Here is a 13,633-nt window from a genome sequence, read left to right on the forward strand (position 1 = left end):
TAGAGAGTGCAGTACGAGGGGGGCCTTTGACGGGGAGAGCGGAGTCCAGCAGTCACGCCGTCTACCAGCTGCTTCCCAGGCTTTTACTTGAGGAATAAAGACTTCTCTCTCACAAATCAGAACGGCAATGGTAGGTGTTTCTGTTTGCCAACTAAAGTGATTCACCTTGTGAAAACAGATATGGAATAATTCACTTCTCCCACTGGGTTGAAGAAATAAGAGTCTCACAAATATATATTTAATTTTGGTAGATTAGTGTTATTTCAAATTTTGCACATAAAGTGGGAATTAATACTTTCATATCAGAGTGTTTCAAATCCCCATAAACCAAATTTCCATTAAATGCTACCACAGTTCTTATTCTTGACTTCTAATCCAGCCAAAGCAAAGTCTGGATACTCAATTACCTCCCACCAGCCTCACCAGCAACCCAATGGATACTAACTTAGCCTGTGCTACACTCGTGCCTTCTCTGAAGCACACTGTACACTTTGGGAAAAGCCATCCCCAGCCACATACTAACTACACAGTGTAATTTTCTATCTGGCATCGCATTTCCTTACATGGCCGAGAATACTCTCTCCAGAAAATTGTCATATGCCCCTTTGATCTGGAACTCTTCAGCAACTCATCTAAATCTGCCTTATTTTCCCCAGGCTGCTGATACACTCTTCACCCCGTTTCTCAGTGTCTCTCATGGGGATGTTCTGTCTTACCCACTCAGGGTAGTTTCGTTGAGATCAGAGAATTTGTCATATCCCAGTCACCTCCTTTGCTCTGCACATTCCAGAGGAATAAATAGTGTCTTCTACACATAAGGAGTAAATTGCTTTACCAGCCTTCATAATACACTGTAAATGTTAAATAAAGCAGCGGTGTTGGAGGAAGCAAGGAACATGGGCCTATAGATCAACACAGTGTAATGTAATAGACACTCCAGAAATAGAAATATAGGGTGAGAATTACATATACGTTAAGAAAGGGCTCCTCAATGAAAATGAGGAGTCACTGGCTCTCCACCTGGGGGGAGAAAACCCTTAGCTCCTACCTCAGACAACACACAAGGAAAGAATCAGAGATGGATTGAAAAGTTAAACATAGACTATCAAAATGTTTTAAAGGAAGGTATTTTATAATAAAAGACAGGAAAAACTTTCTTGAGCAAGAAAAAAATTCTCAAAAGAGCCTTCGCACGACTCAAAGATACAAGAAAAAGAAATGAAAGAAAAGGAACCCTGTGAAGAACATTTTCAACACATTTAACAAAAACAATCAGTACCCAGAATATATAAAGATGTTCTAACATTGACAAAATGCAGCTTAATAGAAAAAATGGGCAGAAGATATAAATGACGATGTCTTAGAAAAATAACAAATGGATAATAAACATACACATACATATATGTTAACATAACCAATTTTGAGAAAAAGCAGGATTAAGTAAAGTAGGATCTTGCCCTGGCTGGCGTGGCTCAGTGGACTGGGCACTGGTCTGCAAACCAAAGGGTCACCAGTTGAATTCAGTCAGGGCACATGCCTAGGTGGTGGGCCAGCTCCCCAGAAGGGGATGCTTAAGAGGCAGCCACACATTGACGTTTCTCTCCCTCCCTTTCTCCCTCCCTTCCCCTCTCTAAAAGTAAAGAAATAAAATTGTTTTTAAAATTCTAAAAAAAGAGTAATGTAGGGCCTTTTTTCACTGTCAAGTTGTCAAAAACGGTAAAAAATATTAAATAAATGATATTATTCATTGCCAGAAGAGACACAGGGAAAGGGAATTGTCATACACTGCGGGGGGCAATGTAAACTGGTCTATGTTTTCTTGAAGTCAGTTTGGCAGACTGCGCCACAATTTAAATGCGTATATCCTTCGAGCAAACAATTCACTTCTTGCCACCTGCTGTGGACATCTGTCATGTGAGGCTAATGACATCTTTGAAACAGCCTCCCAACATTTCGATCAGTCTCCATTTTGTCAGGCCTGCCTTCCCGGTAGACTTTTGTCGTTAATCTCTGGCCTCCCTGGGAGCTAGCTGGGGTCCAGGCGTGTTACCGATTAGACACGCCCACTTAAGACTTGAACTCAGAAGTGAGCCGCACAAAGGAAGGAGCTCTGCCTGGGGTTTCTGGTCTGTAGCAGGAGGACCGGCCGTCACAGCAGCCTCTGTTTTCCATCATCCCGCTGGTTCGCCCTGTAGCTCTGGGGTCAGTGCCAGAAGCAGCAATCTAAGCCCATTTCGACAGCGCAGCAATTCTGAGTCCCTCAGAGCTAAACTGGAATCTCCTTCTCTAGCCCTCTCAACGATTCTGCGAACTAACCCCTTTATTTTGATAAATTTCTTTCTCTTCAACTAGCCAGAATGCACTCTTGCTGTTTGTAGCTAAAAACTCTGGTATGGTTTCTTTTTTAGAAATATACATCTACACAAAGAGCCTGGGTAAGAGTGGTTACTGAAGCACAGTTTCCATGAAGAACTTTAAATAATAAACGTGTGCCAGGAGGGGAATGGGGAAGTGAATTATGAAGTACTATTCAGGAGCTAAAAGGGACAGGGGATCTCCTGGCTGCTGGCCATCCTCGGCTTCCCTGGGCTTGGGGACCATCACCCCAATCTCTGCCTCCATCGTCACGCACGGTCTTCTCTTCTGTGTGCCTCTGGGTCTCAAATCTCTCTCGGCCTTTCTCTCATGAAGTCACGTGTCATTGGATTCAGAGCTCACCTTAAATCCAAATGATTTCATCTCAAGATCTTAATTATATCTGTGAAGACCCTGGTGCCAAATAAGGTCACATTCATAGGTTCCAAGGTTGAGACTTGGAAGTATGTTTTTAGAGACCACCACTCAACCCCTGACACTGTCGCTGCCCATACCGGGAAGTTCCGTCCCATGTCCCTTGGGGCCTAGAGGCAGTAACAGCTCCAAACATTACTCAGTTACCCCTTGTGGTCTCCTTACACCCTGCCCATGCCTGTGCAAGAAGGACCTTTTCAAGCCCTCCTTGAATGATCCCAATTTGGGCTGCCTGCCATCTGTTTCCTACCAGACCCTCTCTGAAATGCGAGTAGGGTAATGGCACAGGAGACCAGACCTTTAAATAGAGTCCATGCACAGACATTTGGAACAATGACAAAGGAAGAACTTTTACAACTGAGTTTCCCAAAAGTGAACATAGAGTGCAGGAGACTAATTTTGTAAACAGGGGGATAATAAATTAAAGGGATCCTCCAAATTCAATCAAGATGACCAAAGGATTCCTTCCTTCCTTCCTTCCTTCCTTCCTTCCTTCCTTCCTTCCTTCCTTCCTTCTTTCCTTCAAAAATCCTAAATAGCTATTATTTTCCAGGTACTGTGCAGAGGTTAGCAATACAATAATGAGAAAGATACAAAGACATACACAATTATATTCTGAAGTATAGTAATGAATGAAAAGATTATTAGATGGTGCAGTAAGCAGAATTCTAACATGGTCCCCAAGATTCCTGCCCCTGGTGTACACACTGTAGAATCCCCTCCTCTTGAGTGTGAGTGGGACCAGTGAATATGATGGAATTTCACTCCCATGATTAGTTATGAATCAGTTGAGTCTGAATCAGTGAAAAGGGAGATTGTCCTGGATGGGTCTGACCTAGTCAGGTGAGGTCTTCACAAGAAGGTGAACCCCCAGGGAGAGGCACCCTTGTTGGCCTGGAGGAAAGCAAACAGCCAGGTCATGAACTTCCTACTGGGGGACACGTGGCCAGGAACTGCGGGCAACCTGTAGTTGCTGAGAGCCGTCCTGGACTCACGGGCAGCAAACAAACAGGAGCTTCGAGCCTGGAACTACAAGGAGCTGGTTTTTGCCAGCATTCAGGGCGCTTGCGAGAGGATCCCGAGCCTCAGATGAGAATCACAGCCCCTGAAACCTTGGTTTCAGCTTGCTGAGGTTCTGAGCGGAGGGCTCAGCCGATCCACGTTGGATTCCTGACCCATGGAAACCATGAGATAATACATTTGTGTTGCTTAAGGTCCTACACTCATGTTAATTTGTTTCATGGCAATAGAAAACTAATACAGGTCATATTAGGTTGTATTAGTTTTGGGTGAAAGTTCATCCCTCACTGGTCAGGGAAGAGAAACACTGGTTCACTAAGGTGTGTGTAGTCTTGTCACGAAATGGAAATGAGAAGCTTCAGGCCCATTCAGTTCTTATTCTCTGTGCCTATAATCATAAAGCAGCCTTGGTGAATTCAGTTCCCTGGGCCCCCAAAACAGAGGCTGGGCCAGAGTGCAGACTTCTAGACTCTGAGCTCCTGAAGGCAGAGGAGGAAGTTGGGTGGGAATAACCAATGTAACCCTCTGGATGTTTGTAACATCAAAATTCACAGCCAGGAATTGAATTTATGAGCTTTTGTGGGCCTCTTGAAGGCTTGGTCAACAATGTATATCAATTAACTGATGAAAAAACAGATGAACCTTTAAGTTGCATTGGCTTAACACAATGGAAGGGCATTTCTACCACACTCCTGAGGTCAAACGCCAGTGTCCTAGTCAGTAGGCAGCCTTCTACTTGAACTTTCAGAGGCCAGACTCCTTCCATCCTGTGACTTCGTTCTTCTCCAGGCCTCGCAGTCCTCTGCATTCAGCCGGGATGGGGAACAGGAGGGAGGTTTCTACCGGCCACAGCCTGACGCGGTGTACGTCACTCCCACACACGTTCAACTGGCCCAGACTCACTGCAAAGCTGTCACGTGTGGTCTCTGGCTGGGCAGGAACTTCCTAGCAACCTTCTGTATCCTCGGAGGGGAGTGAGAATATTCAGTGGTCACATAGCCGTATCTCCCACCGGGAGTTTTGAAATTCACAGTGGGGACTCCCAGCTTGCAGAATTAAGCATCCCAAACAAGAAGGAACAAAGCCCACCTCCTAATTTAGGGATGCATATTCTGGTCCGGAAGAGAAAAGAACGATGGGAAAACAGACTGAGGGTCCTGGGTTCCATCCTCAGCCTAGTCAGAAGGGGAGAGATAGGTCTAACAGAGTAAGTACGCGCTTCCACCTGGCCAAAGGTTTCCAGAAGAAAAAGTTTGCAGTGGTTGAAACGTGGCTGTTGAACAGTACTTGAAATCAATTATGTAAACAGTGAAACCCAGGTCATGGTTATGCAGTGAGGTATAAAGCTCACAGTATAGAAAGTTCCAGAGAGGAAAATTATGAGCTGGTATGCCAGGAAAATAAAAAATATATATGCCCCTTCAAGCTAAGAAATCAGAAGGTCGTTTCCATCTCTTGTGAGCCTTGTTCTGGTCCATCAGTGACAAACCCAAGGCTTAGAAGCCCTCACTTGAAATAAGATGAAAGTTCAGTGCAGGAACACGGGCTGGGTCTGAACTTGGGCTGATTTCCAGGAACGCACTCCGAGTGGTTCCACTCTAGCCCCCCGCCGCTGGCCTTCTCTCTTCCTATGATGCACCTCTGCCTGGCTGCAAGGTGAGGCGCAGTCATTTTCTGATGATGACGATGACGACGGCGGCCTCCCTGCACAGAAAGGAGATAGAGCACAAGGTGCTGTTAGACAGCGCCATAGTCAAGTCCCCCACCCAGTGAGAAGGTTATACTGTGGCTCTCTGGACGCCATTTCTGACCAAACTTCTTGCACTAAAACTTTGACCTTCACCCAATATGTCACTCTACACTGTCGGTATCAGTGCGACCCAATACAGCAGCGACTAGCCACACGGAGCTGTGCCGCACCGGAGCCAGGTCCGTCCACAGTGAGATGTGCTACCGGTACAGAGTGTATGCTGGGGCTTGAAGACTCAGTGTGAAACCAGGAATGTAAAATACTCCGTTTATAATTTTCATAACATTTTAGATACATTGGGTTAAATAAACCACCTCATTAAAATATATCTCACCTTTTTGTGCTTTTCTACTGTTGCTTTTAGAAAATTTGAAATTACACGTGACATTTGATTTCTACAGAAGAGAAGCAGTCTAAATAGTTTTCTATGTCCGTGCTGTATGTTTGAGTGTGTGTGGCGGTTTGTGCCTTTCACTAAACTGTAAGCTCTCTGAGGATTAGAGCTACATCATATACTTTTCACATGTTCTGCTGTACTCAGGATTCACAGAGTCTAGTAAGTTCATGTTTCCTAAACTCCTGAGGACCTTCTTGCTCTCTGTGGCATATCAAGCCAGACAAGTGGCAGTGGCTGGGCCTGGGGACCCTCAGGCATGTGGGCTGGCAGGTGGGGGAGGTGGGTCTGGCGGGAGCCTGGCCATGGAGCAACCAGACCAGGAAGGGCCTCCATGGGCCCCTGTGGTCCAGCTGAGTTTTCCTGGTGCAACAGCTCCCCAGGTGCTCAGCACCCACAGACTCAGACTGTCTGCCAGCTCTGCTAATCATTCACCCCCTTTGGCTCCCTTCTCGGCTACCTGTGGGCAGTGTCTGGTTGGGATGTGTGATACCTATCTTCAAAGTCAAGATCAGGATGTTCATGTTTCAATGAATAACATGTAGCATTGATGTCTGGCCAAGGTCGGGGCCTGAGCAGGGCTCCTTGTCCTCATCCGTGCCACTTTCGGCTTTGCACTGCTGTTGGGTTAGCGCTGCTGTTCTCAGGTCCTGGCTGCCGGGAACAACTGGGGAGATGAGTGTGCGAGCTGGCGTAACATCTGCTGCCCCCACTTCCCTTGGACCACAGCCTCAAGGTACGAGAGGCAACATGAAGAGTGGCCAAATGCGGCCCCTCTTGAGGCCTGCAGACCACGTGCTCTCTGGCCCAGCCCCGCTGATACCTGGAAGAGCAATGGGCCCTATGCTTCCCCCAGAGCAAATCTGAGAACCAGGGAGAATCCCTGCGACTCTCCCCTCCCTGACGCACAGACTCTGCCACGTTGACTCTCCTTCTCTAAGCACTGAGCTCTACAGTGCTCTGCGAGTGTCTTGAAAAGTCACCAAAAGGGAAGAGCAGACAGGAAAGATATTCACTTTGGTACAGCAGTATCCACACCCTTTTGTGTTCACTTTAATAGAAAGTCCAACATTCGATTTTTTTCTCCGATGAGGGGTATAACGTTCAGCAAGTCAGGGAGAACGGGGCTTAGAGGCCCCGTCCGACTTCCGGTCAGTGCATTTCCCACTCCCTCATGCTGCCTTCAGAAACTGCTTCTACACCTCAGGGGTCACCTCCGGGCTGTGGGATTAGAGATGATTGTGAATGTTCTCCTTTTTGCTTAGGTATTTTATCTGGCTTTTCTGCAATGACTGTGCATTGAATAAAAACACCTAACATTCAAAGTTAAAATATAGCAGATTCCTTCAGAAAGCAAACTTATACTTTGTTTTTTTCTACTTGCCCTCACACTCAAATCCCCAGCCCCATCAACTCTCTCAATAGCAAGAGGCAATCGGAATTACTGCCATCCTCCATGGCAGAGAGAGAGCTCGTTTGTCTGGAATTAAGCAGACGAGGAAGAGAAGGTATATGCTCAGAGGAAGTGCTGTGTGGTCGGGGTGTGAATTCTCCTCCTCTCCACCAGGGGCGCTGCCAGCGTACAGGTGCCCCCTCTCTGCTCCACAGCATTGCTTGGACTGTGAGACAAGATGATTTTGCCGGTGACTGTGATGTTAGCACACTTCACGTTGAATGATAAAGTTGCTCTCTCCTCAGCACTCCCAGAGAAACTCCTATTCCATGTACCTCCTGTAATACACCCAGAACCATTTGTGGGTTCGGGTCATGCCTCACATTCCCTGCCCTTTGTTTCCCACCATCCTCTGCCCTATACTCATCTGGCTGTTACCCAATATCCACAACTCTGTCTCCGAAGGTACATCAGACACCAGTAATGGAGAAATGAAGCTGATGGGCGGATTCATGTTAAACTACAAATGGCCAATACCAGCTCACTGGCGCCACTCCTCTCAACAGTATCTGCATTTTCAGGATCATCCTAACCCTTTGCATCAGTTAGGGATGCATCGTGGGAGCACAGTGGCATGGAATATGGTGGACTGTGGATGTCCTGTGGTGACTAGACCATACACATCTGTAGTAAGGAAGTCTGTGGAAGGCTGCTGCCTGTCTGCGGTGTGATGAGCCTGTGGTCATTTCAGGTCAGTGTGGCAGACGTCAGGAAGCAGTACATGACATGCAAGTAGGGAAGAGCAAGGACACGCCAAAACCTATGAGGAGAAAAATGGAGCCCGTGTCTGCCCCCACCACCTCATACTGCAGTGGCAGGCGACCTGCAGAAGCTGGTGCCCTTCACATTAAGAGCTAAAGGCCTGCCCGGCTGCTGGCCATGCCAAGGTGGTGAGCCAGCAGACCAGTAGCAGAACGCATGGGCTGCAGTGGTACCTGGTGCCTACACCTTCAGAATGTGCTTAGGGTGCTGCTTCACTCTCACCTTCAGATTGTCAGGTAAATTTCTATGTCAGCCAGCTCAACCTAGAACCATACAGGGAAGGGAATTCCGGAAAACATGCCCCAAGCTTAGGTTTATGCACTACGAAACTAACGCTGCCCCCTAAATCATATCAAAATGCAATCTTTTAGCTCCTGCAGAGATGTTGAAGTGGGGGCAGCAGGTGGGGCAAGGATGTGAAGAGATAAGGGGAGAAGATGAAGGGAGCTTTCTTGGTCATTTGCAAGAATGTGTCTATAAGAGAAAAGCCAGGTAGGCGAGAAGTATGTATTACATGGTTATATATCCAAATGTCTATAAATGTGTGTATATGGAAAGAAAACCTTACAATTGGACCCACGTTATGTGTGAGGGGTACTGGAGGATACTCAAGGGTGTGTGAGCGCCCAGGTTTCCTCTGGATATCACAGCGACCCCTATCCCCCGCCCCACGGTCCTCTCTCCTGCTCTGAGTGCTGGGCGGCACAAGGGGACGGAAGCCATGGGAAAAGGGGACAAGTGTGACCAGAAGCACCTCTAGGGCCACAGAGGGGAGCCCCTAAAAGCACATTCATCAAGTTTCTTCTTTGGCAGAAGCCAGCTCCCAATGTGCCAGAATGGAACGGAACAATGAGGCTTGACGCCACCCAAGGTGTAGGCTTGATTCAAGAAACATTTCCTCTCTGTGGGGTGCAGTGGGTGGGGTGAGGTGATAAAAGTTGGTGGAAGGCAATTCTTTCCAAAGCCCAGACCTTGGCGTGGCCCCAGGAGGTGTGGACGTGCCGGCTTGGTCTCCTCTCCCTCATCAGGCAGGCCTGTAGTTCAATGGGAACCTTCATTGGTCATGTGTACCCAGGGCTGTTTCTCTTTTTGTACGGACTGTACCAGGCAGTAGTGGTCTCCAAAGCTGTGCTTGTCAGCGACTCTCTCCCGAATTCTTCCTGTCCTCCCAGGAGTAAGGGGAGATGGGCCAGGCTTTGGGACATATCCTACAGAGGTTTGCTGAAGATGGTGACTGGCTGCCTCTTGGTAGCGTATGAGATCAGCAGCACTAAAGGCAGGCTGGCGCTGATGAACAGAGAGCTGCCACCGAGGTTCATGTTCCCCAAACAGTGGCAGCACCTCACCATGTTCATCCTCCTCAGCCTCAGTGGCTGTGCGGATGTCACGAGCAAGAACCTGCTGCCTCGGAGGTGTGTGTTCCTAGAGAGAGGTGTCCTGGTGCTGGCCTTCTATGTGCTCCTGATGCTGTTGGTGTCACACGTTCAAGACTCAACAGGGGTGGAGCTGCAGGTGCACTGTCTACTCATCTTGGTGGTGTTCCTGCTGATGCTGGTGTTGACCGTGGAGCTGTGGGCTCCCAACGCGTTTGGCCTCCCACTGATCGAGACCTTTCTGTTTCTGATGATGGGCTCCTGGCTGGTGCAGGCCGGCTTTATTCTGTACAGACCAGTCACTGGCTATCCATGGGACGATGATGACATCAGTGACATCATGTTTGTCACCACCTTCTTCTGCTGGCACATGATGACCAACGCTTTGTGCCTGTTGGGAATCTGTGGCATCTCTTCCTTTTGGCACCGTCGTTGCAGTCCCAGCTCGAAGCTGACCAGGTCCAAATTAGTGCCACACTGCAGGAGCACTGAAGGACCCGCCTACACATTGCTGCCAGAAGTGGAGCACTCAGAGAAGGACGACCAGGCTCAGGCTCATCTCCTCCCAGAGAGCTCACCCTGAGACAGGGCCTAGGATGCCCAGCCCACTGTCCACCCCACCTTCCTCCTTGTGGGCTCTCTCAGACACGTGCACTGTACCCTCTTTGGTCCCCAAGTGAAGGTAATGGTCATGAAGGAGAGCAGCTGGTCTTCATCTGCTGGTACCTGTCCTGTCCCTGAACCTCTAATCACTGAGGGAATGAGGAGAGGGCGGGCTGAGAGAGGGATGCTGATGGGATTGCAGTGGTGGGGGGAGGAGGACTGGGGGACTAGAGAAATGTGCAGGAGAAGCCATGGGGTTAGAGAGTGCAGTACGAGGGGGGCCTTTGACGGGGAGAGCGGAGTCCAGCGGTCATGCCGTCTACCAGCTGCTTCCCCCGGCAAAAGCGATTGCCTTTTACCCGAGGGAATACTGATTTCTTACCATTCAGGACTGAAATCATTCAAGAGTCATCCTGGCAAAGAAGGGCAGGTACTTCTGTTGGCTCACCAAAGTGGTGCCATCAGGTAGAAGTGGCACAAACAGAATTTGTAATTGGTTCATACAGGTTGAAACTGCGTTCTGTCCGCCACCCCCCCAAAAATGTTTAAGGATTGGCTTAATCTCAAATTCAAATGCATAAAGTGAGACTTATTAATGCTTTAATAAAGTAAAGCTGTAATTTTTATAGAATCCAAATGTTTAGTATCTCCCCAACTTCCTACTTTCATACTCCTATTCCGGCCAAAGGCTACCTATTTCACCACCATGACCTTGGCACATGTAATTTACTAGATCCTCTCCATGAGTCTTGGCAAATTTCACTCCCTGGCGTCTCACGAAAAGCCATTCCACAATCACATTTTTATCATGCTGGGGTACGCCGCACAAGACCCACCCCTACCTTTACCCCACCGAGCACCCTCAGGGAGACCTTCTCCACTCCGACTCCTTTCTTCTAAAACTCTGAGGCACTAATACTAGACCCACCTGGTTAATTTGTTCGTATGGCTGACATGCTTTGCTTTGTTCCGTTTCTGAAATCATTCCCCTTGGGGAGGCCTCTCCTCACCACCTAAAGTCTAAGGACTTGGCCATACAGGTTACCCACTTTCCTGTGGGCGAGCTAACTATGTGCTGCTTAATAAAGGTGTATTTCCTTCCAGTACCTCTGCCTACCCTTTCTTCAGAAAGTGTTGCCGGACAGGTCCAAGGTTCTGTGAAACTCTGGGAGGCACAATCATCCCAAAGCCTAAGGCATCTTCTGAGTCATGGGCCCACTCTCTTCCTCATTCTCGGGATAACAAAAGCCCCTATTCTGTGTCTGCACTGTTTGCTGTTAATTGTTTTTTAATCCTCACAAGCATTTCTATGAGGAACCTCCAGGTTGACTTGCCCAAGTCTTACAGTTACTATGAGGCAAGACAGGAACCCAAAGGCAGGTGTGTCTGACTCAAGCTAGTGACTGTCCTGTGGGTCACGGTGATTTTGTTAATGGCAGTGGAGAAGGGAGTGAATCTCAAAATGAAATAGCTAGAGCGAGAGAGAAAAAGAGAAGGAAAGCAAGACGCACCGTGTAAATATGGGAGACCCCCATAGAAGCCGTCTGTGTCACACTTTCTGTCCACCACCCGGCCCTGCCCCCGGGGTTTCCTTTGAAGAGAGCCTGCCTGACTCTCGGCTTCTGGCTGGGTCTGAAATTTCTGGGCTCAGATATGAGGGCTCAGGGTAAGACTTGTTTGTGACCAAGGTTTCTGGTCCTTGCCCACGTTTCCTTGACTGTTGGTTCCTAGACTCTTTCCAATGACCTTTCTTGGGGGACCTCCTTTGTCATCACCGTTCATACACACTTATGGGAGAAGGCTTAGAAAGCCACACACGTTGGCATTGGCCAAGTAGCTGAGTTGGTTAGAGCGCTGTCCCAACACACCAAGGTTGCGGGTTCGATTCCCACTCTGGGACACATGTAGGAGTCAACTGATGAATGCATAAATAAGTGGAAAAACAAACTGATGTCCCTCTCTCTCTCTCCAAAGAAAACGAAACAAAAAAACCACGTATACTGCTTGCTGCCCATTTCTAGTCAGCTGAAACCTAATTTTACAATTATAAACATCTGGGGATCAACTGATACCCCCCCAAGGTAATATCTCTTAAATATCCAGTATAGCTATTCATTTACTATATCTGGGATGTGCCAGGGAGGTCCACCCTTGAAGGCCAGTCTAGGAACAACTTCAGCCTGGAGGGAGGCATGTAATTCTCACAAAATTCCACCAGAGGGCACTATGCGCACACCACCCAGCCAAACCTCTCGCTCTCCAACCTGGTAAACAAGTCTCTCAACAACCGGCTTAAAACTGGGGGGTAGGGAAAAGGAGGTCAGGAAAAATACAGAACCAGTTGAAGTTAAGTATTGCCCAAGCATCCAGAAAACATACCCCAGGGCTGTTTGTTTCCCATTAAAACCTGGCATGGGAATGTGAAAACAAAGAGGGACCCAAATCAACTGCAGGGATGGGGTTGAGGGAGGAAGGGCACAGGGTCCAGTTGAGGATATCTCAGGGAAAAGCACCAGCTAACAAGGGCACACTCGGATCCAAGTAATGTTTTGACCACATTGTTCAATCTCCTAAATGCTTTCATAGGCCTCCACAATGCTCCCATCGATCCAGAGAAAACAAAGATAGACCCACACATACACTGAGAATAAGGAACAGATTTTATCTATGAACATCCCAGCTTCACAAAAGTGAAACTAGCAGCAGGTTATTGACTATGAAGTATGATCTCCAAAGAGTCCTTAGCATCTGCCATAAAGCCCTTCTCGTGTCTAGTAATCTGGTGTCTGGTACACAAAGAATATACAGAGTGTCCACAGTATGCAAGGCACTAAAACCCACAGTGTAGGATTTAGGGGTAAACTGATGGGTCCCTGCACTGGGGACTTCCCTCAGTGGGTACAGCAGGGATTTTGCTGTTCTAGAGGCGCTGGTCCAGGAGTGCATTGCCCACAGCCTGACACCGCAGAAAGGGAAAGAAATGGGCTCGCACGGGAGTTACACCTTGGAAACATGCGACTTCGGTAAGCTACTGTGAGTCACCGAGGCCTCAGTCTCCTCATCGTCAAGGCATAAAAAGGTGAAGATCTAATTCCAGAATTGCACGGCTTTAATTTTCCCGACAGGACTTATTTTCCCACGTTGTTAACTAAGATGAACTTCATTCTTCCCAACTCTCCAGGCAAGTTTCCTGTTGGAGACAAGGCTTGGGGCAGGGCTCACACAGACCCAAACCTTCAGCCCTGACATGCAGTTTGGGAAATGGAGTTTCTCCTATATTCAAGTGATTCCAAGGAGTTTTCAAGAAGACTCAAATCAGGCTAAAGAAACATAGCCGGGATTTGAACTCCTTGTTTCCTAATGCGAGCTTAAGAATGTCAAACAATCAGAAAGGACATACAGAACAAATTCTCTGTGTTAGGTACTGAACCGCCGTAAAACCAGGTCTTCCCTCCTTTGATTGTGCAGTGAAATTTGAAAGCTTGGCC

At 47.9% G+C, this 13,633-nt stretch overlaps 1 protein-coding gene across 1 annotated transcript; it reads left to right on the forward strand.

Annotated features, from left to right (window-relative positions):
• Positions 1-9,029: 9,029 nt before the first annotated feature.
• LOC114512171 (transmembrane epididymal protein 1A-like) lies at positions 9,030-10,125 on the forward strand. The gene has a single exon (XM_028531071.2). The coding sequence runs from the start codon at positions 9,214-9,216 to the stop codon at positions 10,123-10,125; it is 912 nt and encodes a 303-aa protein (XP_028386872.1). The 5' UTR covers positions 9,030-9,213.
• Positions 10,126-13,633: the final 3,508 nt, after the last annotated feature.

This window comes from Phyllostomus discolor, chromosome 14 (assembly GCF_004126475.2).
Source record: "Phyllostomus discolor isolate MPI-MPIP mPhyDis1 chromosome 14, mPhyDis1.pri.v3, whole genome shotgun sequence".
Taxonomy (NCBI): Eukaryota; Metazoa; Chordata; class Mammalia; order Chiroptera; family Phyllostomidae; genus Phyllostomus; species Phyllostomus discolor.